The sequence below is a fragment of the Epinephelus lanceolatus genome, chromosome 9, assembly GCF_041903045.1.
Source record: "Epinephelus lanceolatus isolate andai-2023 chromosome 9, ASM4190304v1, whole genome shotgun sequence".
Classification (NCBI taxonomy): domain Eukaryota; kingdom Metazoa; phylum Chordata; class Actinopteri; order Perciformes; family Serranidae; genus Epinephelus; species Epinephelus lanceolatus.
The window spans coordinates 25,749,047-25,776,704 of record NC_135742.1 but is presented as its reverse complement, the minus strand read 5'-3'; the positions used below and the strand labels follow the sequence as shown (position 1 = coordinate 25,776,704).

Sequence of the window (27,658 nt, the reverse complement as noted above, 5' to 3'; positions counted from 1 at the left end):
TGTTTATAGTAACCTACTTCTCAATATATAAAGCCTATTTGGTCACAGTGATTGCATTGTTTGATCAGACTCTTTGTTTTATATCAGGGTAATTGCATGGGTAAATGGCGTGTGTGTGTGTGTGTGTGTGTGTGTATTGTCATGCTAAAACTCAAAGGGGCTGCAGGGGTGGTGGGCTACGGGGTCACAGCAGGTAGTGGGAATGTGGCACAACAAGTGGGGCAGTGTTTTATGCCGCCAACTCTCCCTCCATCATCTTCCATCCCTCCCCCTGGATCTCAGATCTGGTATTCAGCTGACTAACAATAGAAGAGACTCTTTCACGCTTGAACAATACTCTCAACCCTGCCAGATACCCCCATGACACGCTGACACACACACACACACACACTCCATCTACCCCCTCCAACTCCTTGGACTTAGTGGGCTTTAAACCAACCCTATCTCACACACACACACACACACACACACCACCTCTCTGTCTTTCTTTTTCTAAAAGCTATGCACTGCCTGCCTGACAAGTGAATGTAATCTGCCCGTGTGTGTGTGTGTGAGAGAGAGAGAGAGAGATATGGGGGGTTGAGGAGAAGCAGAGTGAGGAGGCGGGACTGTCAGCATTTTGTGTGTGATCAGTAGTACTCCTGAGTATAGACTGTACAGCATCAACAGTGGAAGAGAAAGGACGAGGACAGGAGAGGCTGGCTGGTTAAATAATAACAAGTCAGTCATGAGAAGCAGTGCTTTGTGCGCCTCTGACGTTGAGCCAGGCTGTGTGGAGGAGAGGCAGAGGTGAACCTTTGCAGGAGAAGTGGAGGGACGTATACGGAGCATCTGTGATAAACCTGAAACAAACACAGACTCGGCTGTTGCCATGGGGGGCTCCCTCAGCCAGAGCAGGAAGGGCTCCGTCAGCTCTCCTCGGAAGAAGAGCAGCATGTAAGATGAGATGCTTTGTTGTTTGTGTGTGCAAGTTCTTGATAAGGAAAGGTAACTCGGACAGGCAGAGTGGGTGCACTTGGTCAAGGACAGCAGATCAATTTCACCCTTTGGTACTTGTGTTGTCTGCCGTATGTAAACTCGATACTTCTGTATCGGGGAGGGGAAGAGGAGTTGGAGATGAGGGGTTGAAGGGCAGTGCTGAGACCTTGATGCTTTCTGTAGAGTCATGGTTGCTGGACTGAAAGCAAGTCAGACTGCACCGCACTCAGCCTCCTCTCCTGTCATGCTATTTTGAATGCTATTTTGGTATTCAAATCTAAGAAAAGGGGGAAGAGCCAGAGTGGTGCGGCTGATGACATTAGTAGAGCGGGTAATTTGATGAGCGTGAGCTGACCATGCTCCTGATATTAAAGCAGCATCGAAGCCAACTCCAAGTGACATTGGTTTTGACATTTTAGCAGCAGCTTTTATAGTTACAACTGCAGAGGAGATAATGCTGCTTCCAGCTATTAATTATGCAGCTGTGACCTTAATTCTTAAGTGGTATTTTAATCATACAAGGGGCTGGCTACTGTTTATTTCTGTCCAAGCAGGTAGCACAGCTTCTTGTTCTGTTCATGCAGTGTGTTTGACATCCTTAAAGTGCTGTGTGATGTATGAACCGCAGCTGTCTAGAGCTTTACGTCAAAATGAAGAGAAAGGGAATGGAGATGTTGTTGCTGAGGCATTTGTCAGGGCTTAAAAGCACTTAAGCACCATGCTTCCTCTATTTTTTTTCCTTTAATCCTTTGTAACAGAGAGTGAGTCCTTTCACTTTGTCCTCCCAGCTGATCCCTGTGATGCTGTAAAGCTCCTATAAAGCTCCTTGAAGCGGAACACTTTCAACATGCGTAAATGTATAGGCATATTCAGACAGTCTTTTCTTAAATGTCACTGTGTTCACAGCGGTTATATATATGAGAAGCAGTGGCGCCATGTACTGAAGCAGATGTTTTAGAGATGGCAGGGAAACACAGCAAATGACAGAAAGAGAAGGATGTAAGCGCACAGAGAGACTGACACTGAGACAAGCCATGTTAAAGCAATGCTCATTGTTATTTCAGTGTTCTTCGTTTTAATCTCACTGATCACAAAAGCATACTGTAGTCCTCTGCATCTGTGTTTGTGTTAGGGTAGGTGGGGGTTGCGGTCCTCCCTGTGGGAACACTGGGAAGCAAAGGAGTGCCGTGGGATCTCAGCTTTCAGCTTCTGATCTAATTTTAGTTGGCTTAATCATCCGTTTTATGTCCTAACTGGAGCAGTCTTGGATGTACAGTTGACTTCCTGTTCTCCAAAACCCCTGAACATCCTCACAGTCCCTCATTTGGGAAGAGGCTGACCTGCATTTGGAGCTCATTTCTCGCTGCAGTGGTATGAATTCAGGCCAAGCTGAAAACTTTGCTCGTCTATAGAGAGACACACACATTGTGAATACATGAAGAGACAGGCACAAAATGTGAAGATGTACATTTTAATTATGCATAAGCTTGCACTGACTACGCTTGCCAGGATGAAAGTGAAACTCATTGCTGAATCATGTTGACAATGATGCCTGAAAACCCTCACTTGCCCTGTATTGTTGTAGACAATGTTGATACATTATAGTGAAATGAAAGCAGTTTTATATGCCATTTTAAAGGGAGATTAAATTTAGTTGTAACTGATTTAACAAGCAAAGAAAATGAATGGAAACACCATAAAGTAGAACAGTAGGGGGTATGTTATCTCCCTGCCCTGTGCGTGCATGTGTGTACAATGTACATGCACTGTTGTCTGGGAATTGTGTGCTCTTTTGTCCCTGTTACAGTCAGGAACAATAGCTCAGCTGGTGTCTGAACATGACTCCTCTCGGGTGAACCCCTCCTCTCTTTCTCCCTCATTCTTTCTCCTCTTTTGTTTTATCATGCCTGTATCAGTTAAAATGTTCTAGTAGCACTGTGAGTGCTGTGGCTCCATTTAGTCTAACTCTGTTCATCCTGTGCTCGTGTTCCGCTCTGATTGCAACTAATTGGGTGTTCTCTATTAAAGATGCAGAGAAGTCAGGGATGTAGAAGCAGCTGTGCTTCTGAGAAGCCTATCAAAGACTCTGGAGCATCTCCGTCTCTGTATATTTAATCTCTAAGAGCCTGCTGTGGTCTGGATAATGCCGAGCTGCATCACAGTATAAAAATCTACGGTATAAAGTAAATATCATCAGCAGTGTTGCCTTCTGTCTGTGTGTGCATGGTGTCTATATGCATGTTTTCATAGTATAATACACTTGAGACCCTTTCCCAAGTGGTTGCCATGGTGAAACCCGAGATCCCGTCAACTCTGTTTAAGATCCCAAAGGTGACTCCAGACTGGTTATGTATCTCTCCCGCTTTCTCTCTCTCATGTGTTCTTCCCTAAGCTCCTTTTGTCTTCTTCACTCTTTCATCCTGGCTGAATTTGATGCTTTTGTGTTTTATGTTTTGCTTTATTAATGTGGAGAATCTGGGTGAGAGTCTAATAATGACCACCAGATGGAGCCATATCACAGAACAAGCCAACAAGTATGATCTAGCAATATTATTCTGTTCAGTTTAGATACTGTTAGACAGTCAGTCAGTAGGTCTATCCATCTGTCCATTACTGGAGGGACTATTTTTTATTTTTTTTTACATTTGCATTCATGTTCATGTCTGACATGGAAGGCCACTGCAAAACAATCAGTTGACATATGGTCATACACTCATATATTTCTGCCTGTACTCGTATCCCCACAGTTCCTTACATTCACATGGTCACATACTTTTAGATGGCAGACTGTGTAGTCGCAGCAGAGCATGTGCCGGAACATTATCCACTTGCAACTTCCTTTTATTATAAATATCTTTTGTACTGCTTTCTATTGAAACCAAATCATACTGACTCATCCTCTAACCGTCTGTTTTTCAGCTGTATCCTCCCCACAAAACCTTGTTTGCGATAAATAGGAGTAACTTAGTGAAATATAAAAGAAGCCACTATCAAGTATGACATTGTTAGACTGATTCGTCCTCCAGTGCAGATGCCTGACTGACAACATAAAGACCCCTTTTTCACCAGATGCCTATGTTGCCATCACAGAAAACACTCATCTGGCAGGTTGTCACTTAGTCAAGCTATTGCATGGCAAAATGGATGCTTTCACTTCAAAAATAATGACATACAGTTGTTCGTTTTAAAGGTCTAATGTAGAGATTGTAGCTTTCAAAGTTGAAGTTCAAAAAGATTGCATATACAATCTCTGAATAATTTCAGAGAGGATCACAGCTCTGATGTGTATTGCATTCAGTTTTGGAATAGAGGGACTTGTTTTTTACAGTGTCCTATAATAACCTACGTCAGCTGGGCTGTTATGCTTCCTTAACAGCTATTCGAGTTTAAACACATGACCAGGAGGAGCACTGATGTTGTAAATACTGACACTGACATGTTTATTACATTGCAAGTTTGCTGTTTGACATTTGCGCTGTGTAAATGTTGATCAAAGTAGAGACATTTACAGACCACATTCTACTATCTTTGTATGTAACTAGTAATTGAAATACAGTACAGGCCAAAAGTTTGGACACACCTTCTCATTCAATGCGTTTTCTTTATTTTCATGACTATTTACATTGTAGATTCTCACTGAAGGCATCAAAACTATGAATGAACACATGTGGAGTTATGTACTTAACAAAAAAAGGTGAAATAACTGAAAACATGTTTTATATTCTAGTTTCTTCAAAATAGCCACCCTTTGCTCTGATTACTGCTTTGCACACTCTTGGCATTCTCTCCATGAGCTTCAAGAGGTAGTCACCTGAAATGGTTTTCCAACAGTCTTGAAGGAGTTCCCAGAGGTGTTTAGCACTTGTTGGCCCCTTTGCCTTCACTCTGCGGTCCAGCTCACCCCAAATCATCTCGATTGGGCTCAGGTCCGGTGACTGTGGAGGCCAGGTCATCTGCCGCAGCACTCCATCACTCTCCTTCTTGGTCAAATAGCCCTTACACAGCCTGGAGGTGTGTTTGGGGTCATTGTCCTGTTGAAAAATAAATGATCATCCAACTAAACGCAAACCGGATGGGATGGCATGTCGCTGCAGGATGCTGTGGTAGCCATGCTGGTTCAGTGTGCCTTCAATTTTGAATAAATCCCCAACAGTGTCACCAGCAAAACACCCCCACACCATCACACCTCCTCCTCCATGCTTCACAGTGGGAACCAGGCATGTGGAATCCATCCGTTCACCTTTTCTGCGTCTCACAAAGACACGGCGGTTGGAACCAAAGATCTCAAATTTGGACTCATCAGACCAAAGCACAGATTTCCACTGGTCTAATGTCCATTCCTTGTGTTTCTTGGCCCAAACAAATCTCTTCTGCTTGTTGCCTCTCCTTAGCAGTGGTTTCCTAGCAGCTATTTGACCATGAAGGCCTGATTCGCGCAGTCTCCTCTTAACAGTTGTTCTAGAGATGGGTCTGCTGCTAGAACTCTGTGTGGCATTCATCTGGTCTCTGATCTGAGCTGCTGTTAACTTGCGATTTCCGAGGCTGGTGACTCGGATGAACTTATCCTCAGAAGCAGAGGTGACTCTTGGTCTTCCTTTCCTGGGTCGGTCCTCATGTGTGCCAGTTTCGTTGTAGCGCTTGATGGTTTTTGCGACTCCACTTGGGGACACATTTAAAGTTTTTGCAATTTTCCAGACTGACTGACCTTCATTTCTTAAAGTAATGATGGCCACTCGTTTTTCTTTAGTTAGCTGATTGGTTCTTGCCATAATATGTGTATTAACCTGACTTCTGCACAACACAACTGATGGTCCCAACCCCACTGATAAAGCAAGAAATTCCACTAATTAACCCTGATAAGGCACACCTGTGAAGTGGAAACCATTTCAGGTGACTACCTCTTGAAGCTCATGGAGAGAATGCCAAGAGTGTGCAAAGCAGTAATCAGAGCAAAGGGTGGCTATTTTGAAGAAACTAGAATATAAAACATGTTTTCAGTTATTTCACCTTTTTTTGTTAAGTACATAACTCCACATGTGTTCATTCATAGTTTTGATGCCTTCAGTGAGAATCTACAATGTAAATAGTCATGAAAATAAAGAAAACGCATTGAATGAGAAGGTGTGTCCAAACTTTTGGCCTGTACTGTATGGTTAGTGAGCAAGTCTAAAATTAAAAGAGTGGAAGCTGCAATTACATGCCGCAATATGAAAATGTTGGACAAACAACATACTGATGACTCTGTTATTCTTAACTGTGCTGGCATATAAATGTAAAATTTGTCTTCACGATGGTGCTCATAAGGAAGACTGTGAGGATTTTAAAAATCTAAATAGTCTCACCCTCCTGGGGGCTTGACTGTGCTCAGTAATAATGTCCATACAAATCCAACCATTAGGTTATCATTGCATAAGTAATGCTCAAATTTAGCCTATAAGTAATATTTTCATGTACTTGTACACTGAATATATGCATTACAACATTATCAACAAACATCTGGAATTACCGACAGGTAGTAGCTTTCTGGCTAAGTAATAATTAGGCTTAGGCACAAGATAAGTAATGCTAACTTGTCAACTTTGGACATTTTCAATCTCACATTACTTCTTAAATTGTCAGGAGTGATAGCCTCCATTGGTACATCGCTCTCTACCATTTCTGATATTGTAATTTTCGAGGTTAACATAAGCATTTGGAATGTGACATTGTGATTCAAAACTGTATTGTTCATAAGACCTGACAAAAGCACTTCATTTTCACATGTGGGTAGGCCGAGGCGAGAAGGTTGAGATTCGCTATCGTTAGCCAACACATTTATAATAAATGTTCTATATACATATTATAAGGGTGACTCAAATTCTACAAAGCTTCAATCGTTGTCACGGTAATCGACGTGCAAATCAGAAGGAAGGAAATGGCAAATGTCAGACACAAATGAGGCCAGTGTTGTCAGTGCAGTCATGGACCCTGCCTCAGGCGTTTAATTGGTAGTCCGATGAGGAAAAGGAAACAGGTTAGACGAACTGCGGATGATTATTCTCTGCTGCAAACTGTAGTGAAGCACTTGCTTTTGTATCTAGTGATGGGGTCTGACTCGCAGTGCTCTGAATTATTTATATCTGACAGATTGAAACTTTGTTTGCAATAGTCCACCTTCCACCTTTTCTCCCCCCTCTCTATTACTCTCTTTCTCTCACACCTGCATAGCGGGGCTAAATCCTAAAGTCGGCTCAGGTGCAGGTGGTTTATTAGTATATATGATTGATTACTATTCCCCATCAAAGCTTTGAATATTAGAGGATAATTACACTGATGCTTTGAAGACTGTAAAATGGTATTTGGGACACTCCTACATATTGTATGTAAAATATAACAAGTGTTTTTTGAAAAAGAATGAAAACTAAAAAAAAAAAAAAAACATATACATTTGAATAGTAATTTCAGCCTTAGATTAAATATTTCAGTTATTTGATTTATATTCGACTCCTGAAATATGTTCCAGCAGACCTATACAAAATGTCAGATTGGTGACCTTCTGTCAAAATAAAGGGGATTGAGCACGGAGATAAACAGTCTGTGATAGTTGAGAAGCTTCTCTAATTCCCTCTCAGTGTGCGCACACACACATAACTAGTTATCTCATTCAGTATCACACCACCTCTGTTGCGACTCACAGGCATGTTTATCATTTCTGATTTATTCTTAGCTCATAACCACACATGCTGCCATCAGTCAAAATATAATTGATGATTAAGGATGTGCATTCCTGCTGGATTAACCGATGACAGACACACCGAATAGCAGGGATGGTGTGTGTGTATGGTGTAATATGTCCACTCCTGCAACTTTAGATCACATATGGATGCACTGTGTGTGGGTTTGCCACTGTTGCACTGTGTGCTATTTGTGGTTTCAGGGTATTACATAAGAGCTGATTCTTTTTCCCTCTCTGTGTTTTCCTTCTTCTCTGTCTGTGGTCTCTGCCAGGGAGAGAGTCAGGGATATTCCCACTTCTGCATGTTGTCTCCCTCTCTGCCTAAAGACGTGTTTTCTGTGTGTTGTTGTATGTCCAGAGATGAGTTTACAACTTTAAGGTGTTGTAAAGAGTTTGTGCAGCACAGGATGTCTCTTGCTTGAGGGATTTTAGTTTGCTTTCGGCAGAATGTGTCCACTGCAAGACAGACAGGTTTGTCCTCTCAGCTGCACTGACTGAGAGATAAGTAAACTAAGTAGTACAGAGAAAGGAGACAATGTCAGGAATGTTTACGAACAACGACAGAGAGCATTTCAGGTTCCCATCCTGCTGAAGCGCTCACATCCTATATTCTCATCCTTGTTTTCTCTCCGTCTCTCATTCTTCATTTTTAATTAATGCTGTTTTCCATCTGCCGTGCCTCTAATTTGCTCCATTTTTCAGTCCAGCTATCACAGGATTGGACAGAGACTCATTCTCTGTGTTCACCAGTGTGTGACATTATTTTTGAGTGTGTTTGTGCATGGGGCCTGCCTGTCTCCTGTGGACCAGCTCAGTGTCATCAGTGTTAGAGCTTCTGTCTTTCTTTTCATGTCTGCCACATGTGAGCAGTAAACAGCAGGAGAGGAACCTAAAAGTACAAATAGCAAGGAAAGCATCTCGGCTGCTCCTCTTTTCTCTCCCTGCTCACCTTTTTCACAGTGGCTAAACCATCCTCCTTTTATCAGATTAGTCATGGTCCACGTTTTTTCAAAGAACCCATCTCATTTGGCCTAGATGTGTTTGTGTGTGCATCTGTGTGTGTGAGAGAGAAAGAGAGATGTATAAATGCGAAAGCCTGGACTTAGAGTTATGTAAGCCATCCATGAACAGCCTCGGAGGCTGCGTGAGTGAACATGTGTGTGAGCACCGATCAGAGCTCTCATCCAAATGACTTTTCTGTCAGTCTGAAGGGTAGTTGCACCATTACCGCTGAATCTAGGTTTGGCGTATTGATTTGTTTGCTGTCTGGTCTGGATGTTTTCAGTGAACAATAGATCCTCTGTAGGTTTGGTCACACATCATGGAATTGACGGTCAAAGTTACAGTTCAGATTGTATCTGTTTGTGTGGATATGGATGTATCAATACATATTGATTCTGAATATCTGAAATGGTTTTAATTCTCATTTTCTGCAGTATCAATACACCAGTATCTCACTATCCTTTTGTTAAAGAAGTATTTCATTGCTTGAAAAATGGTCTTTTCATAAAACTTGGCTGTCTGTGCTGTAGAAAGATGCAAATACTTTTTACATTGGTGCTACATGACCCGAGAAAACGCAGAAAAAGGACTGTGGCATATGCTTTTGCTCAAGATGTAAACAACCTACAACTAACACAATGCACTTTGTCGCATCGGGCCAATAAATGCTACTGCTGGTAGGGGTTGCAATGTGAACTCATCCGTTTGACACAATAGCGACCTGCTGGTAACAAACAATCTCATATGACAGTGAAATAGTAAGCTACATGTTTCTGAGAAAATTTGAGGCAAGAGTAAGGCAGCACAGTAACAGAAAATTGGTTTAAATTTGATCAGCGCTGCTTAGTTTTATCGTTCGATCTCAGTTTTTCCAGCCTCCATTTTCACAAAGCAGAAAGCAGTATGCCGTCCACTTCCTGTTCACAAACTCTTGCTACAACAGCTAAACAGGGCACTAAAATATGTTTCTAAAGTAATTTTATGTGAGTGATAGGCAGTGCAATAATATAATCTTGATTTATATTTGATCAGCTCTGCCTTGTTTTACTGTTTGATCGGATTTTGGTCCAAGTTTGAGAGAGAAAGGTGCAGGTCTGTCTCTTGATATGCTTCTAGGCAATACCAAAATTCGGAAGTATAGCCTGTATTACGAGCAACAGCCCAGGAGAGCCAGCAAAACTCCACCGGGTGACGCGTTTTGCATAATTTGTGTCATTGGGCAGAGTTTCACTCAGAGGGTAGCAGGAAGATCTAGGCACTGGTTTCACGGAGAGCAGTTGATTACAGTTCATTTACATATCTACTAACTTTGTTGTGATACAAAGCTGGTTAAAAATTGCAAAGTATCCCTTTAATGTTTACCACTGACACTTGCTGTTCTCTGCTAACCAAGGAAAGAATAGTCATCGTTGTCATGTTATAGCCTTTTTATATTTATCTTTTATTAGAAATTTTAAATTCTATGCCTTCAATGTCATTTTTTCCCCAGTGGTATCGAAAATGGTATTAAATATCAATATTTTTCAAGGTATTAAAGTGAGAAATTCCTGGTGTATTACAGTAATCATACAAGGAGCATTCTTTGTCCTTGTTAAAAAACACATCACTTCTTTCCACGTCTTCCTTTATTCACTCAGGGACAACAGGCATAATTGCTCTTTTTCTGCAAAGCTTTGTGTCACAGTCACATGGTCTCTGCTGGGAGCTGCCAAGTAAACAAACCATTAACAACTCAAATTACCTTTCAAACTCAGTTTTTGGCCGCCCATACATGCCAGCAAGTCATATGTTGATCTTTAGGGCTTTACTTAATTTGCTTTATAGTTGTGGGTAATTATAGAGGGTGTAATTTCAGTGAGATGGGTTTTACAGAGGGAAGATTTTCAGAAAGTTAGGATGGTGCAATGTTATGAGTTCAGGATATGCTATGAGCCGTAAATCCAATACAAACTCATGTCCTTACATTTTTAAAATGAACTCTTTGCCTTATCATGTCCTCCCCTGCTCTTTTTTTCATCTCCTCTCTCTTAAAGACACAAACGTCTGGTAGTCTGTCTGCCCCTGAGAAACCAGACGCTTCTTTGCCTCTTAAAACAGGAAGCATTGCCTCCCCCCCCCCCCCCCCCCCCCCTCTCTTCCCTCACAATTGGCAAACCCTGAAAGAATCGCAGGGAGAGGGGGAGGCCAACTCCTGAGAGCGAGTTAGCAAACATGCAGGAGCAGGGCGAGCCGATATCTGTTCACCAGCTGATCGTCCACCCAGACAGAGAGGGGAGGGGAGGGGAGCAGAGAGAGGAGTGACTACTGATGCTCCAGTAATCTGCACAGTGTGAGTCAGTGCTGTGGAGAGCAAAGCAGCAACAGAAACAGCAGCAGCAGCGTGAGACACGTTTTCCTCTCACAAGCGCCAACAGAGCAGAAGAGCAGGATGGGAAAGCAGAGCGGCTGAGCAAGAGGAGGAAGTGAGCAAGCCATATAGAAAGCAAGAGGGGTAGAAGCTGACATTAGAAGGGAGAGAGGCAAGAAGACAGATCGACAGCTCCTTTTTAAAAGTCTCCTTTTTAGAGCAGAAAGGACTGTGGAATATCACTGAACCTGACTGACAGCCGTGACAATCTAAACAAATCCAGAGGAAGAGGAAGTTTACCATTAAATCTTTGAGGTGGCAGCAGGTTCAAGACTTGTCGTGGTGCAGGGATGTCCTGGTTGTCTCCGGTCCAGTGGGCCAAATGGACATGGTCAGCAGTGACTGGGGTTGCGGGGGACGAGGGGCAGCCCAGATCCAAGGATGGCGAAGAGGACAAGTAAGAGGGCTAGGCCACAGTGTTTGTGTGTGCTGTGAGAGAGAGTGAAGAAAGGGAGCTGGTTTATAATTGCATCTGTGTGAGATGTAAAACCAGAGAATATCTAATAAGGAAGTAGTGATTGCCTCTACTTGCTTCAGTTTAAACAGCACTAGATTGATTGTGTTTGTGTGACGACTGCAGATTCCCCTGAGTCATACTGACAGGTGGTGGATATATACACACAAAGAGAGCAACACACACACACACACACACACACACACAAACTGACTGATGCTGTGGTATAATCTCAGATTCTTTCCTATGCTGTGGATCCCACAGAGGCTGGGTCATGCTGTCACTGGCTAAAAACAGATTCTCAGTCAAAATACAGACACACAAACTGGTGTTTTGTGAGTCCCCGCTTTGTGTGCGCCATCCTGTTTCTTAATGAGGCACCAAACGCTGAGGATATGACTGTCTAGGCTTGTTTTTATGTGTCTGAGTGTGTGTATGTGTGTGTGTGTGTGTGTGTGTGTGTGTGTGTGTAGGCTGTTTGGCAGTCGGGGAACAGTTGCTAGAAGTTGGGGGAAGGGAAAAAAGCCACAGTTTCCAAATCTTTTGATTCTTTCTCTGTCCATTTCTAGTTTCTAAGTAACCATCCAAAATTGCGTCCGCTGGGGCCATCACTGGGACGTGATGCAGTGTGTGTATGTGTGTGTGTGCATAGTGGAGGGGGTGGGTATGTATATTAGGATTAGCTCTGGCTCCAGAGTGTGTGAATGTGTTTGTGTGAACCGGTATCATAGATGGAGTGTGGTCGGGTATTGGCACTGAGAGCTCTGCTCCCTCTCGTCCTGTTTTTCATTAGAGCGCAGACGTTTTGATGTGTGTTTAAGTGGCTGGGAACGGACAGGCACACACACACAAAACCACACAAACTCTCGCTCTCCCTGTCTCTCCCTTCCTTTTTGTGTCTCCACAGTTTGAAAATAAATTTGGGCTGGGTGTCTAGGCAGCTGACACAGCAGACCAAAAGACTCTGTGTGTTTTGTGTGTATGTGTGTGTGTGTGTGTACGTGTGATGGGACACAGTGTGTCCTTTTTGAGGGGCAAAGGATGCAGGTGGCCTTGCAGGACTTCACTTCCTCTCCTCTCCCTTCCTGCGACTTCCTTTAAAATAAAAGCAGCTTGTTTATTTTGAACTGCTTTGAACTCTGAAATCTATTGTTTTTATGTCACCTTAAGAAAACAGCAGATTGATGTTAGAAAGCCAATACTTATTTGTTAGAAAGGCTCTCACACTGCAACACACAGTTGAGGCGTTCACTGTTATATTTACATCATTTAGTAGCTGTGTATATATGTAGTTATTTAGACTGATGAACATTTTCAATGCTTCATTGTTCTCAAAGACAGAAGACTGCTGTTCCTTTAGCTGTAAACCAGGCAATGGGATTTTTTTCATCACATGCTCTCAGTCTGTTCATGATCATTTTGTTTTATGCATCATATTTGTCAGCTTATGCGTATTTTCAATGACAAACTGAATATTTGATGTTTAGTGCCAGATAACTTGCAACACATAGTTGAGGCTCCGACCTCTCTCTGGCCATCTCTTTGTATGTTTCTATCTTTGTCTATCTTTTTTTGAACGAATGTTCTGTTAAGATCTTCCTCTCTCTTCCTCTCCACAGTTCAGACTCAGAGGGGACCTTTGAGACTCCAGAGGCAGAATCTCCAGGTGTGGTGAAGCTGCTGAGCCAACTGGACAACCACAAAGGTGAGATGGCTCAGCTATTCAGCTAACCAAGCGCTCTAATACTGGTTGAACTTTGTCACACCTTAACAATGAAATTTTATATTCTCAGGCAGGGCTCAGTGTCAGCAACACAATGGTTTGGCCTCTAGTGATTCAAGGTCTGAGAAAGAATAGTATCAGTAACATTGTTAACACTGTGCTACATTACGCAGAAATATAAACCTGTACTAATGAACCTTCATTAATATAGGCCTATATTTTATCTACAAGTGCACATCACACACTGAGCGAGCCGCCTGTTAATGACGATGTCGGCAAAGCAGTAATGATTGTGCTAAGTGGCTAATGGGCATGTAGCTTCTTACATTTTACATTATGTTTGAGGTCGAGGAATGTCAGAAATGCAAATGTTTGCCTGCAGCGTTTACAGATCACCTTGGGTTCATCCTTTATCTTCTTAAAATGATCCCACACTTTGGATTTCCAGCCCGACATGTTATTAACTAGCCTGTGTAATTACCGCAGGTACCAGCCCTGTTAATTAACATGACTCCTGTCTGACTGCTGAGTTTGGCTACTTCCTGTGTGTGTCCTTTCAAACTGAACTCCCACATGGTCCAGTCATATAGGATTTGATTTATTTTGACCAGGCACAGCTCCTCATAGAGTTTCACATTTTGTTTTTGTTTTTTTCCAGCGACTAAGTGACCAGTGAGATCATGCCAACTAATGACGTTTCTGGTCATTAACCTTTGGTCGGCAATTAGGGGGCAGCCCTATCAGCAATAGTATTAAAACATTTCAAAGAATACTGGGTAGCGAAACTGTGAAGGTGCCCGCTGTGAAATGTTTACCTCATGCATCTTACCATAACACCAGTGGTATTATCAGTATTTTAAATCAGTACCTTTCTGCCCATGGACGTCATTTGTTCTAAAACTGTGATGATTATCAACAGGTTGGAAGTGATTGTTCTCATCGAACTTTGTGCCATTCCATTGATGCAAAAAAGCTCTAAGTCCTTCACGCTGTAAAGCAATCAAGCAGACTTTGGCAGGCTTACATTAAAGTATTGGTTCATGCAAATTACAAACAAAAGTATTTTCTCACTGACCTCCAGTCATACCCGCTCATAACGATACTTGTGCAGTTTTTGAGATATTTGGCTTTGAGATTAGGCTTAGGGTCAGGTATTTTGTGTGAAGTGAAGCTTTAATATCAGCATAATGACACTAATGTCTTGAGACTACATTACTGTATGTGCACTGTTCCTTTGTGTCACTATGTTGTTCTTATGTCCACTGTGTCAGCTGCAGAGTCAACTTGCCTGCTTCTGCTGATCACACAAATCTTAGATCAGTTGTCAGTGTGTATGAAAGTTGAAGATCTAGTGTGTGGGATTTAGTGGTAGATTGCAGCCAACTGAGCTTTCCCCATATGTGTGTAGGAGAACTATGGTGGCCAATGCGAAAACATTAACGACCCTATCTTACCTGACCTTAGAAACATGGTGGAATTCATAGCAGAGGCCAGCTCCATATGTAGATATAAACAGCTTATGCCAAGGCAAAAAAACCCCACCTCATCGCTTCTTATTTTCAGATAATTATAAACTAATGAAAACATAGTTATGAATATTATATTCCATTTCTGCCAATATATCCTCCAAAGTCGTCCACACTGGACCTTTAGGTGTAAATGCACTCTCTCCTGTAAGGCCCAGACTATTAAATTGGCTGATAAATGGGTAGTGGATGAATACAGTCTGTTTGAAGCTGCCAGAGAAGCCTGCTGCTGTCCAATCCACAGCCCCCTCCTCATCCCTCCCCTCCCTCTGTCCTCTTTTCACCCACACACACTCGTGTACCACACATTACCATGGTAATAGATAGTCTGGAGTACATCTTCTGTGCTGAAACAAATGCTATCATATCACTGATGTCTGCAAATTCCTCTCCTCCATCTTCATCAATTTTAATTTAAGTGATTAATTTTGACATGTACTACACAGGATAAATTTGGTCTGCATGTTTTGGATGGCTCAGCTAGTTGAAATTAGATCTGTTTGGACCACAGCGTATGGGACACTGTGCTAGATAATTAGAGAGAGATTAATGTGTTTATTATTGAGTCTAGTTTGCAGACAATAACAGTCTCCCTTTCATGCTAAACCAGTCACATGCTCTGTGCAAAATCTAGGTTAGTTTCATGAATAAAAGATCGGCTGTGTGGTGAAACCAATATTCTGGTTCACTATAATTAGATGGCTCAGGGTGGAATCACAGTCTTTTCATGGGAACAGCCACACGCCACATTCAAACTGTATATACTGTTGAACCAGGACATAACTGAAACCTTAGACAGCTTTTGTGTCTACCTGAATACTGTCTGTCTGTCTCTCAACCACTTCCTTTTCTGTCTCCTTTTCCGCTTTTTCGTAGAGTTGTGAAACTGCAATAAAGCCTGATGTTGTTTTAGTTGCTAGGCCACGTGGTGGTGTGTACTCTGCATGACTGGGTGCGGTTCCTCTACATCTGTTCCCTTTCTCCAAAGGGCGTGTGTGTGTGTGTGTGTTCTGAAAGTACCCATATTTTCAGCAGAAGCTTACATAAACTTGCATTAATTGAATGCATGATGTAATAAGTCAAATCATCAGCCTTCAGTCATGACAAACGATGCGAGAAGCTGTTACCCGCCCAAGGTGAAACCACAATGACTTCATTCATGGTGTGTGCAAGTGGAGAAGAAATATAGAGGAGTTTATTTCAGTTTTATTGTTCTGTGTAGTTGTGTGAGTTTTACAGTATGAGTGGAGTATTTTTCAGTAACAGAGAGTCCTGTGTTTCAGCAGCAGTGTGACTCAACGGGGACCGGCCCGCTGCTGTGGTGGTTAGCTAGCTGTTAATGGGATATGTGAGGACACAGGATGTGAAGTGCTCTGAAAGGAAGCCTGCAGCCATTTTAAGTGCTCTAACAGGAGAAGGAGAGGCCGTCATTTGAAGTTTATATGTCTGAGTGACAGATTAAATCATTAAGTAGCGATAGAATGGGGGATGTTTTAATGTTTTGGGAAAGAGATGTTGAAGGAAGAATTAAGATCTGCTTCCCTCTGGGTCAGCCCTGCAGTGTTTCTCCTTCTGCCTTTCTGACTCGAGTTTCTCTGTTGCTGTTGGTAAATATGTCCTCATCTGAAACTCTGTATTGTGGTGTGCACCAAGGTTCTGTCCTGGATCCTCTTGTATATATACTGTGCATATAAACTTTCCTTGACCAGATAGTAAGTCATTTCAAAAGGTAGCTCCTGTCACAGATATGCAGATGATATTGAATTATTCATTCCCTTTAACCCTCCTGTTGTCTTAAAGCATCTGTAGTCAATATTTTAATGTTAACAATTGACAATGTGAAAACAAGGTGCCAATATGAAAGGGATCACTCATAGTGATGAACCCAGAGAAAATTATCATCCAAATCTGCAGCCCTCCTTTTGTTTTACAGAGCCCTACAGTACCCGACTCAGAATTATGGCAGTTGAATCAGATTTGGCTATTTGGTATGAATATTCAATGATTTTTTTTCGTAAATAAAGCTTTAAAGTTTGTATGGGGTTCAGCGGGACTTTTATTATAACAGTGACATTTACGTAATATAGTAAACAAGCTAACGACAGATCGGGAATGTGCAACAACATTTTTTGCAGACCCTAGATAGCAAACATTGAAATTGGTGCCTCATGACCAGAAAAAAAAACAGATAAAAAGGGCTGTAGCATTTGCTTTTGCTCAAGAGGTAGAAACCTATGACTCTCAGTGTGCTGCAACAGATCAATAAATGCTCCCGCTAGTGGGTGACATAATGCGAGTTGCTCATCTGAAAAAAAAACAAACAATGGAGGCAGACTGTACAAACAATCTCAAATTACAGTTTAACAGTAAGCTAATATGCGTATGTTTCTGAAAATATTTCAGGTGAGAAATAGATGATGCAGTAACAGAATCATGGCTCATATTTGATCAGCACTGCTTAGTTTTACAGTTTGATCCAATACAATAAATAATAATAAAACAGTATGGACTCTGTTCTTGTTCACTAATTCTCATTTTAAAGCCAAACTGCACTAAATTATGTTTCTGAAGACATTTAAGGCTGCAAAGTATCCCTTTAAGTGTTTCATTCAAACTGTTTTTTTCTTGCCAAAAAACATTGCAACACTCAGCTCCATTGTGTCATAAGTGAGACTTGGTGCAACTATTGTAAGTCCCATTTCACCTACAGAAACAAAACATCCCTGGATTGTTTTCAGTTGGTCCCTCTAAAAGGTCTTATTTTGCACCAGTGTTTATTTCTTTACACTCAGATTTGAATTCAAGATTCTTGTGATGACCTTTACAGCTCTTAAGGGTCAGGCACCAGCCTACATCAGATACCTACCGCAGACTCAAAACAAGGGGACATTGTCTTTGAGGTTGTGATTTGTGGACACCTTTATAAAACAACTTCAAAACATCCACCTCTTTAGTTTGTAGTTATTTCTATTCATGTTGTTTCTACTCTTTCTGTTCCTTCTAAGTCTGTATTACGTGTCTGTTGCCTCATTTTTTATTAAGAGGCACTTTGTGATATTCTGTTTTTTTACAAGGTCCTTTATAACTTAGTTTTGTTTCTTTTCTTCCCTCTTCACAGTTCTTCCTGATGTTACAAACCACATTCTGGACAAGAACTCCAACCAGGATGTCAGCCCAGTTTCATCCCAAGACGTTGATTCCCTGAACAACCTCACTGGCTGCTTACCTAACGACCGCAGCTTTGGTTTGGACCAGAACCTCAACCTGACCCTCAGCAGTAGCAAATCCAGCCCTGGAGAGGGCCTCTCACCATCCAGCCCTCTGCCTCAAGCCCTCAGGCCGCCAACACTGTCCGTCCTCTCCCCACTAAACAAGCCCGATCCCTCAGAGGTGGACGACGAGGCTCCGGTGACGTCTGACTCCAGCCCGGATTCAAACTTGATCCCCAGTCATGACATTTGTGTGGATCCTGACTTGCTTAATGGCAACATGAACTCCAACTCACCAAACACAAAACTGACCTGTGAGAGCAACGGCGCAATTATCACGTGAGTAAAACTCAAACATATCCACAGGCTTCTTCAGCCATCAGTCAGTAGCTGAACTAATGTGATTCAATAGGTTTTCTAGCAGAACAATGTTCTTTCTTTAATGGTCGTGGGGAACAAAAGTGAATCTCTGCTGTGCACAATGTAGGCTACCTGAAGGGACCAAAGTGTTCCCATTTTAACCAGCTGTGGTTGCTTGTAGCGTATCCTCAAAAATTCTATCAACTGTTGTTTCTCTCCTTCACATCCATTCATTTCTCATCAGCATTATTATGGTTTATTATAGTTTTGTTATTGCTTTTAGTTATCATTTTATTTAATAATTTCAGTTCACTTTATCTTTTAAGTCCGTTTTTAGGATGATTTGTTTTTAATTTGCTTTCAGATGCAGATTTAGGTCAATTTTCAGTGTCCATAGCTGGATGAAGTATTTTTAAGAACCATTTTGAGTTTGCTGACAGAAAATGAAGTTTGAAAGGTAAAGAGACGTTAAAGTGTCAAACGTTGCCCTCTTGTGGTGTATGTCTGTTAGTTTCCTGCCAAAGAAGAATCACAATTCACATCTCTATTACAGTATATATTGTAATCCCTGATCTCTTTGTGTGCACAGATGACCAGATATGCTATTAGAAGTTGGTTCAAATGATGTTATTTAGTTTGTTGATTTTTTTTCAAGCTGAATGAGTGGTTTGACATGGGAAACACAATACTTGTACAGAAACAGGGCCTTTGAATTACATATGTGATGAGTTGCATCGTGCAGGCAATTATACAGTCAACTTCCTGTTTATTCCAAACACCCTCCTTATCTCATAAAAGAGTTTAAAGGAAGAGCCAGGAAAATACTTTTATTGCCAATTTATCTTTCATTATATTACTTAAGTTGGCTAAGGAGTTTTGGGATATTTTAATTTCACTTTGATTTCAATATTTTGTTTTCAGCAAGGTTTTAATTTGTAGTTTAATGAAAACTCTCACATGTTAACGCTCAGTCTTGTTTTTTTAATTTACTAAACTATAATAACCCTGCATCCCTGTCCCGTCCTCTCCTGTGTCTTCCCTTCCTTTTTCCTTCCAAACCTGTCATTCTGTTTCCCTTCTCTCTGTGTGGCATCAGGACTGCTGAGCAAGTCCATTTCCTCTGTGTTCTGTTGTAAGTACTGTATATCTGTGTGTACAGACGTGTGTGTGTTTGTAACCTCAGTCCCCTTGCTGTTCTTAAATGTAAGTCCAAGTCCAGGTCCTCCACTTGACCCAAATTGTCCTTAAATCACAAAGTGAAGGTGAAAAAAAGCAGTAGGAGTAGATTTAGGAAGTAGAGGAGAGAGGGTGTTAGTGTAATTCCCTCTAATGCTCTGAGCAACTGTTCTTGCTCTTATTTCAATTTGGAAACAATCCTTCATTAATCTACTTTTTCTCTCCCACTTAATTCAGCACTTTTAGCAGAGCATGTGAACACAACTCACACACAGAGCAGAGCAATGAGGTCTGGCTGTAAGGCTTTCTGTCTCTCCTGCTTCCTCCTTTCATCATCATGCCTGCCCACATGTACACACATGTGCAGAGATATGAACAGGTTGGTGTTGACACTGATGTTGTTATTGAACCTTTATCCTCAGGAACTCCTGTAAAGCAAAGCAGAACCAGCTGATGCAAAAGGACTTCAGCGGACAGGTAAGAGCACATAATGTTTCTGCTTCCTATCACATGGTGCGATTAGCATTTAAAAAGCTTCATACAGTCAGTGTAGTTGATTATATTTGCTGTTATTACAGGATGACCATCATGGAGACCACGCCACAGACGAGGAGAAGTTGGCGAGCAGTGTCGGTGTCAAACCAGACAAGGACCAAAGCAGTGAGTAAACGGATCAATGAAGATTGATTTTAATGTTGCGCCACCCAGTTACAGCTCACACTGATACAGTAGTGAATAGTTCAGTTATCAGTGAGGGACTCTACTGTGCAGAGATCAGATAACTGGATGTTAGAAAGCATTCTTCAGCTTTGCTCAATCGATACTGAACAGTGAGAAGGTCATCTTTACCTCACTGTTACAGACACGCACATTAATCATTTACTTTACACATCATTTATCATTGAAGCTTGTGACTGTGTAGGTCATGAGCACTGTGATGGTACATTTGTTTAGAGCAGCTGTGTAGTCTGTTTGCTCTGTTGTTTTGGTGTGAAAACACATTCAGATTGAACGATCACACAGCAGCAGGTGCCTTCAGGCTGCTTGTGACACAGCTTTAGTTACTGGCTGTTCTGATCTGAGCAGGCCGCACACACTGTTACAGGTGTTACATAAGAGTACATCACTGAATCAGGTGCAGTAGCCTGTGATTTCAAAAGGTATATATATTTTTTTTATTTTTACTGTGAACAGGCAGATTTCAATGCAGAAACAATTTTTTATGAGTTTGAAACATGAACAAACAGTAACTCACAAAGTTATCATAGTTTTGTATTTAGTATTTTATAACATGGGGGGTGTTTGTCAGGTGCAAGATTTCAGAAGTTCAGAATACTTATTACAATACATAGCAGTCATGTTGACATCCTAGTCTCAATGAACAAATGCATCAAAGCCTTCTCATGCTTGATGTGTTTACAAATTTGACTACACTAACACAGACTAAAACTGAAGACTTCTTATGTATATTTTTATTTTCTTTAGTTAGTAGTGTAAATACACAAGATCGTTTCAGTCTTCTCTTCTTTTTTTTCTAAATTCTAGTTTTAAGTTTTTATTTCAGTGAACTAAAATAACGTTTCACACTTAGTTTTAGTTTTAGGTTTAGTTTCAGTTAAATACAACACCCTTTCTCACAGAAATCTGTCATTGCAAGAGGAAGTGATGAAGATAAAATGCTGCGACAAATGTCAAGCCAAGTAAAACAAGTCATTATGGCTCCTTTTGATTCATCACTAAAGTGGAAGCAAACTGCCAGTGGTGTTTATTTCAAGACAAGACTTAAAAACGTGCAACTGTGCATTTAAAAGGTAATGTTGCATAAGTCATGAGAATACTACTGAGAATACTTTTATTTTATTTTAGTTTTTATTTCTTTTTCAGTGACTATGAGCACATCTGGTGGCAATAGTGGGAGAAATGTTCTAATGTACTGCCACCTGCTGGCCATGATGATGAACTATATTACATTACCAGCCACAACATCTCTCACCCCGAATTCTTGTTAACATGTGTATCACTTTCTTTCAGTTCAAGACTGCCATGTGAATTCAAAACCTAAGGACTCTGACTGCTGCTCTGTGGTAAGTAAATACCACAATTGATCATCCTACATGTGCTGTGTCAGGCCCTCATACAAGCTATTTATTTATCCTCATCGCCCAACACTCTCATGCATAGGACATTTTTCATGGAAGAAGCAATAGCGACTGTTATGTGATACCATCAGTGACCACTGAGTGGGGGTGACGCACTCTTTTACCAGTGAAACTAAACTCCCACCATCAGTTGTAGAGAAGATATAAACAAGTCTAGACTTGCCCCAGCATTACATTTCACTTGTCATTGTATTGGTCACACTGGGACATTGTGTTCAGCTCTTTGTACTTTTATTTGATGTGAAATGGTGAGAGTTACACAAAATATGAAAAACTGTGTCATTAAACAGTCTTAAATTTTAATTTCTTAAGTCACTATTGCCACACACATTTTTTCTTATTTGATTTATCCATCTTTTAATTTCTTTTTCTCAAAATGAGTCAAGTTCTTCTGTATTAAAGTCCACATTTCTGATCTGACCTACCACTGAAATTGTCTTTATACTTGCACTTACAAAACGTAGATTATCCTAACTCACTGTAATAACCATATTCCTAAAAAACCTACCTCTGCTTGGGACCACACACTACTTACCTGTGTTCTTACCTGCAGTACTTGAATAAAAGATGATTCAGTCTTAAATTTGATGAGGAATTATCTGAAAATGTCTTAAGAAGCATTAAATTGTGTCAGATACCCTGTGTGCAAGTAAAGTGTATTGTGACATTACGATCTAATAGACCGCCAGTTTTGTGTTTGGAGCCACCTGCGTTGTTATCTAAAGCTACAGTCTGATCGTCTGTCTGATATGATGACGGCACTGTGCTGCTGACAGCAGGAGGTACTTAGTGTCTGCCACCATGTTCATGTTCTCAGGTGACAGATGGATTTAGATTATTACCCAGGAGATTAGAATATGACGGTCATAATCCAGGGAAGGACAAAATGAGAGAGGAGAGACGGGGAGTAGAAGAGGAAGGATTGGAGTGTGCAAACTGAGAGGCAAGAGGGGTATGGGGTAAAAATGAGAATGAGAGAGGATTGAGAGAATGGAGTCATAATTTGCAGTTTATTACAGAAATAAATGTTTGTGTCTCCCATTCATTGGTACACTGTAACTAACTGGTGATATAAACTATAGCTAGTAACATGACAACACTTGTATTGGCTTTCCTGAGCACCAGAGTATAATGGGTTTCTTAGAAAAAATCATTTGTAGCACAGAAAATGCATTTTAAACTAATGAAAGAAAAAATAAGAAGACACAATATTAAACAACAAACAAATGAGGAAACACTAGGAAAAAGGGGGGGCTTGTGTAAAAGGTATAGTTTTATGGCAGTATAATTGAATCTGCTACTTCTGTTTTAGTCATAAATACCTCATGGGGCTTACCTCCCATCATAATACTGAATGCACAATAAAAAACAAATGTCAACATAACTGATTTCCCTCTCCCTTCAGCAGTTCGATGACCCATGCAAGCTGAAGAAGAAGTCGGAGGGAAGTGAGATGCAGAAAACAGGAAGTCAGGTCCTGGATTCCATCTGCATCAGTGAGGCAGAAAAACAGGCCGTTCTCAGCCTCATTAAAGAGGAGGTACACACTTTTATCACACTCATCCCACATGAAATATGCCATCAGTGTGTTTGTGTTCGCCTTAATGGATCGTGAGAGTGTTTTTTCTTTTGAATGCTCAATTAAGCTCACACAGTAGACATCTCTTTTCAGATCATCACTAAGGAGGTGGAAGCCAGTGACTGGAAGAAAAAGTTTGAGGACAGCAAACAAGAAGTCACTGAGATGAGGTTAGAAAACATGTTGCTGTATGCTTTTTACTCATGGCCATCACTGATTGATGTCAGAGGGGGTCCTGTGAGCTTGAAACATTCTGTCCACAGTTTGTCATAAATTTAAGTATATTTGTTTTGTCTCTTTACAGGAAGATTGTTGCAGAATATGAGAAGACAATCGCTCAGATGATCGGTGAGTGGAAATGTCAGAAGAACAGGCTCCTGTTTTTCATGTAACCATATAAATCACTGGTTGCTGTTGTGATTTTAGTGCCACTGTGTGTTTGTGTCATCTTGTACTGTGAGTGTCCTGCTACACTGACTTAGACGCAGTAACATTGGTCCACATTGTCTTGTATCAGGAGAGATAAGGTGGCAATTAAGAAAGCATACATTTCACTCAGGTCTTTTCTCTTTATTTTTTTTTTTACATATCCTTGATTATGTGGTTAATATAATCACTGTTATAAGACTGCATGTTATTTAGCACTCCACAATAATGCCTCCGTCTTTGCTTCTCTCAGAGGACGAGCAGCGCAACAACTCAAGTGCCCAGAAGGCTTTGCACGCTGTGACAATGGAGAAAGACGCAGCCCTGGCAGACCTGAACTCAGTGGAGCGCTCTCTCTCTGACGTGTTTCGGCGTTATGAAAATATGAAGAGCACGCTGGACGGCTTTAAAAAAGTAAGGGGTCATAGGACAAGTTCATGTCTAGACAGTTGCTCAAGGAAAGTGTCACTTTTAAGTGCTGAGATGATCAGCTGATAGTTGCACAAGTTGGAGGGCTGTAAGAGAATTAAGGTCAGAATGGACGGTAGATTGTGATTAGGGGTGGTGGTCTTCTAGAGGTGAGAGCAGCAGGGGTTTACACTGAAGGTCACCATTTAATGAATAACATACTGTTGTCTCACTCAACAACTGCCACAGAATTAAACCCCACAATTAAAGATGTTTACCCCCAAATTTCAAGCCTGCAGCTGGTTTAAAGTGGCAATAACACTATGGTTGTTTTTTCTTTCTGCCCACAGAATGAAGAGGTGCTGAAGAAGTGTGCTCAGGAGTATTTGGCCAGAGTCAAGCAGGAGGAGCAGCGATACCAGACTCTTAAAGTCCACGCTGAGGAGAAACTAGACAAGTATGTCAAGTCGATTATAAGAAATTAAATACTTTTATGGGTTTGAGATGGTGTTAATTTACCTTACTCCATGTCTCAGGGCCAATGAGGAGATCGCTCAGGTGCGTGCAAAGGCAAGCTCAGAGAACATGGCATTGACCGCCAGTTTGAGGAAGGAGCAGATGAGGAACGAGTCTCTAGAGCAAGCGCTGCTGCAGAAGGTAACAAGCATTCTCATTTTTCTGCATCCTTATTCTAGATGAAACATGAGACTTGCAAAAATACACAATACAACATATTTAACCTGTGTTTACAGATACACGATGCAAAATCTCAAAAAACATTGTACAGACTTATGCAGAAGTAATTATTCTCAATCATCACTTATGACCAACTAGACGTGTGTGGTACTGTGATTTTCTGCGGAGACTCTGCCCTCTGTTTTCTTAATTTCTTCCTATTTTCCATGTTTGAGACATTCATGGGCGTGTACCTCCACAGCACTCAGGAGAGGTCAGGCTTTATGAAAAGGTAGTAACCAGGTGCCAGCCAGACTGTTAGCAGCAGGCATCCAAGAGACACAGTGCCAAGAAAACGCACATCTAGCCAGGCGAAACGCCAGATGAGAGTGAATCTGGGGTTGGCTTTTACTTTCACTGTCACTGGCGAGAGTGTTTACAAACAGTAACCGACAATCCTGCATAGAATACCTTTGGGGCACGGTCACACATACAGGAAATAAACATTGGCAAATAAATGCCTCTTGTTCATTTCAATTCATTGTAAATGAAGAGGTGAATAAAACATTTGCTTCCACCTCAATCAATAACAAAGACGTGTGGAGGAGACAGTGATTGTTGCCTTGTCCAGCAAGACAATATTTTGTGATATTGACCATGAAAACTACAGACTGCCACATGAGAGATGCTGTCTGGCAGAAAGTAAGACAGCGATGGAATGTAAGAATAACATCATATTTCGCTGTATTTGTTAGCAAACTAGCTAATATTAGCTAGCAAGCTAGCTTTCTGTGTGTGTCAAATCCAGCACTGCCCACATTCAGCCCTAATATCGCCTCAACGAGCGATGGTCACTCACCTACAGTCACTCATGTGTGACTGTACTTTTAAGATGTATTTTAGTGCAGGATCTTACCATACAGAGGTGTATTAATTGTACTTATTTATCCTTTGTTGTGTTGTTATAGAATCAAGAAATAGAGGAACTCACCAAGATCTGTGATGAGCTGATTGCCAAAATGGGAAAAATAGACTGAGAGACACTCCCTGTGAATTGGCCACTGCCGTCCCTGCGGTCCTGCCTAACAGTGACGCCCTGTGCATGTCCCCAGCCGAGAAGCAGCTCTCGTACCCTCTGCCAGCCTTGCGTCACATAGACTGTCTATGTAAAGATGTCTAAAGTAACTTTCTATATACTAAAATTGCACTACTTGTGACCTGAATCAAGAAGGTTCTGTACATGCTAATTATAGTTTAATCTCGGACTGTGTTATATGTATGTGGTCACATTGTTTTGTTTGCATTTTTGCCCATCATGATGCCATCTGGACCTCTTGTGCTTCAGCCCATCATGCCAGTGAGCAAACACCCGCTTGTGACTCAACTTAAATTCCCATCAGCTTAACATCTAAATTCCCAGCAGCTCCTCCAACAGGATGACATCATGCAGGCGGGGGTTGTTTTGGAGTTACATTTAGGCGCACAGAATATTTTGACGGGCTTTGACAAGGATTGTTTTATGTTAAAGCAACAATCTGTGAAATGTATTTTTGTATAAAGTAAACAAGGATTTTCTCTGAAAGAGCAAAGCTCAGGGGTATTGTGTGGGGCAGAATGAGGTCAGGGTTAAAATCAGGCTGCACAAGAACTGGAGGAAAGGATGTAGGATTGTTTGAGGACATACGGTAGTCCTCAGAGGCCTTGGTTTGTTCAGGAGTGACACTGAAGACAGAAAGAATCTGGACCACATGTCAGTGAAACTAGTGCTGCAAATAATTCACAGCATTTACTTTACCTGGATTCTGGACACAGTGTTTATCAGTCACAGAGAAGTAACACAACCTGACAATCATAGACTTTCCTTTGATTATATAAACTTTGTGGAATTATCTTCTCTGATCCATAAAGTCGCTAAAATGGAAAACTTAAATGAACTCCACCACTAAATGATCCCGTGTCAAGAATCCTGAACAACTGGAAAACTTTAAACAAAATGACTCTATTTTTGTTGAAGATATTTAAAACTATTATAAGAGTAGCAAGTGTTGCAATATGTCAACATTATTTTTCTTTTTAAACCAACACTGTGTCACAGATTGAGTGTCCACTAATCACATTTACCTCCTACCATGAAGGAAACTAAGTTTGACAGCATTGTAAGAAGTTTCTTTAGTGTAATGAAGATGTGAGCTCTCATGCCTGTATTTACAGCACTGCACCGGTTTACACAGCAACAGATATATCTGTTTCTTTGCATGATTATTTTCATAGCTTTTTTTCTCAGAGTGCAGATTGTTTTCGTAACACATCAGTAAAACTAGTTGTGTTGTGATGAATTTGGGGACTGTGAGTTAGTAACTGGGTATCAGTGGAAATACTTCAGAACTGGTGCCAATATCATATCTGAGCATTGGTTCTGATGCAACATTGATGTTTAAGAAAGGTATAACTATGATTTAAATCAGTATATATGTAGTAAAAGAAAGTGAAACAAGACTAAAAATCTGAAATATTTGGTACATTACAGTTTTTAATATTAATTTCTGAGGAGTCAGTCACTATTAAAAAAGCTGAAATGTCCATAATGATACTCAGACTCTTCACCACCACGTAAATCTACATGATGTGCCACAGTTTACATTTAATGCCATTCTAATGTCATGTTACCTCTCGTTACTCAGCTGGTTTGTCTGTGCTTCACAAAGTAATGTTTTGTCACTTTAGCCCCTCTCTGGAATAATTGTTTGTACATGTATTTGTAAAATAGAAATGGCGATCTCACACTCTGTTGACACATTGAAGACTAACAGCGTGAGTGCGTGTACGTTTGCCTGAATAAACATAAATATAATTTGTTCTAC

At 41.0% G+C, this 27,658-nt stretch overlaps 1 protein-coding gene across 5 annotated transcripts; it reads left to right on the top strand.

Moving 5' to 3' along the window:
- The first annotated feature begins 749 nt into the window (after positions 1–749).
- Positions 750–27,658, top strand: LOC117252949 (transforming acidic coiled-coil-containing protein 1-like). Of its 5 annotated transcripts, none has more exons than XM_033620250.2 (13): positions 750–936; positions 13,176–13,261; positions 17,924–18,353; positions 19,973–20,027; positions 20,129–20,210; positions 21,582–21,634; positions 23,115–23,249; positions 23,382–23,458; positions 23,593–23,636; positions 23,968–24,128; positions 24,473–24,579; positions 24,659–24,779; positions 25,766–27,658. In XM_033620250.2, exons 1-13 carry the CDS (start codon positions 872–874, stop codon positions 25,832–25,834), a joined length of 1,485 nt encoding a protein of 494 aa, XP_033476141.1. In that variant the 5' UTR covers positions 750–871; the 3' UTR covers positions 25,835–27,658. The 5 variants fall into 5 exon arrangements, with proteins under 5 accessions (XP_033476141.1, XP_033476140.1, XP_078026885.1 ...); XM_033620249.2 differs by lacking the exon at positions 750–936 and adding an exon at positions 11,023–11,499 and having other exon boundaries at positions 23,118–23,249; XM_078170759.1 differs by lacking the exon at positions 750–936 and adding an exon at positions 11,026–11,499 and having other exon boundaries at positions 21,588–21,634; positions 23,118–23,249.

Coding starts and splice junctions, on each gene's coding strand:
- LOC117252949 (XM_033620248.2), top strand. CDS start 11,393: ATGTCCTGGTTGTCTCCGGTCCAGTGGGCCAAATGGACATGGTCAGCA. Junction 23,250..23,381: donor TCAGCCTCATTAAAGAGGAG/GTACACACTTTT, acceptor ATCTCTTTTCAG/ATCATCACTAAGGAGGTGGA. Junction 23,459..23,592: donor CAAGAAGTCACTGAGATGAG/GTTAGAAAACAT, acceptor GTCTCTTTACAG/GAAGATTGTTGCAGAATATG.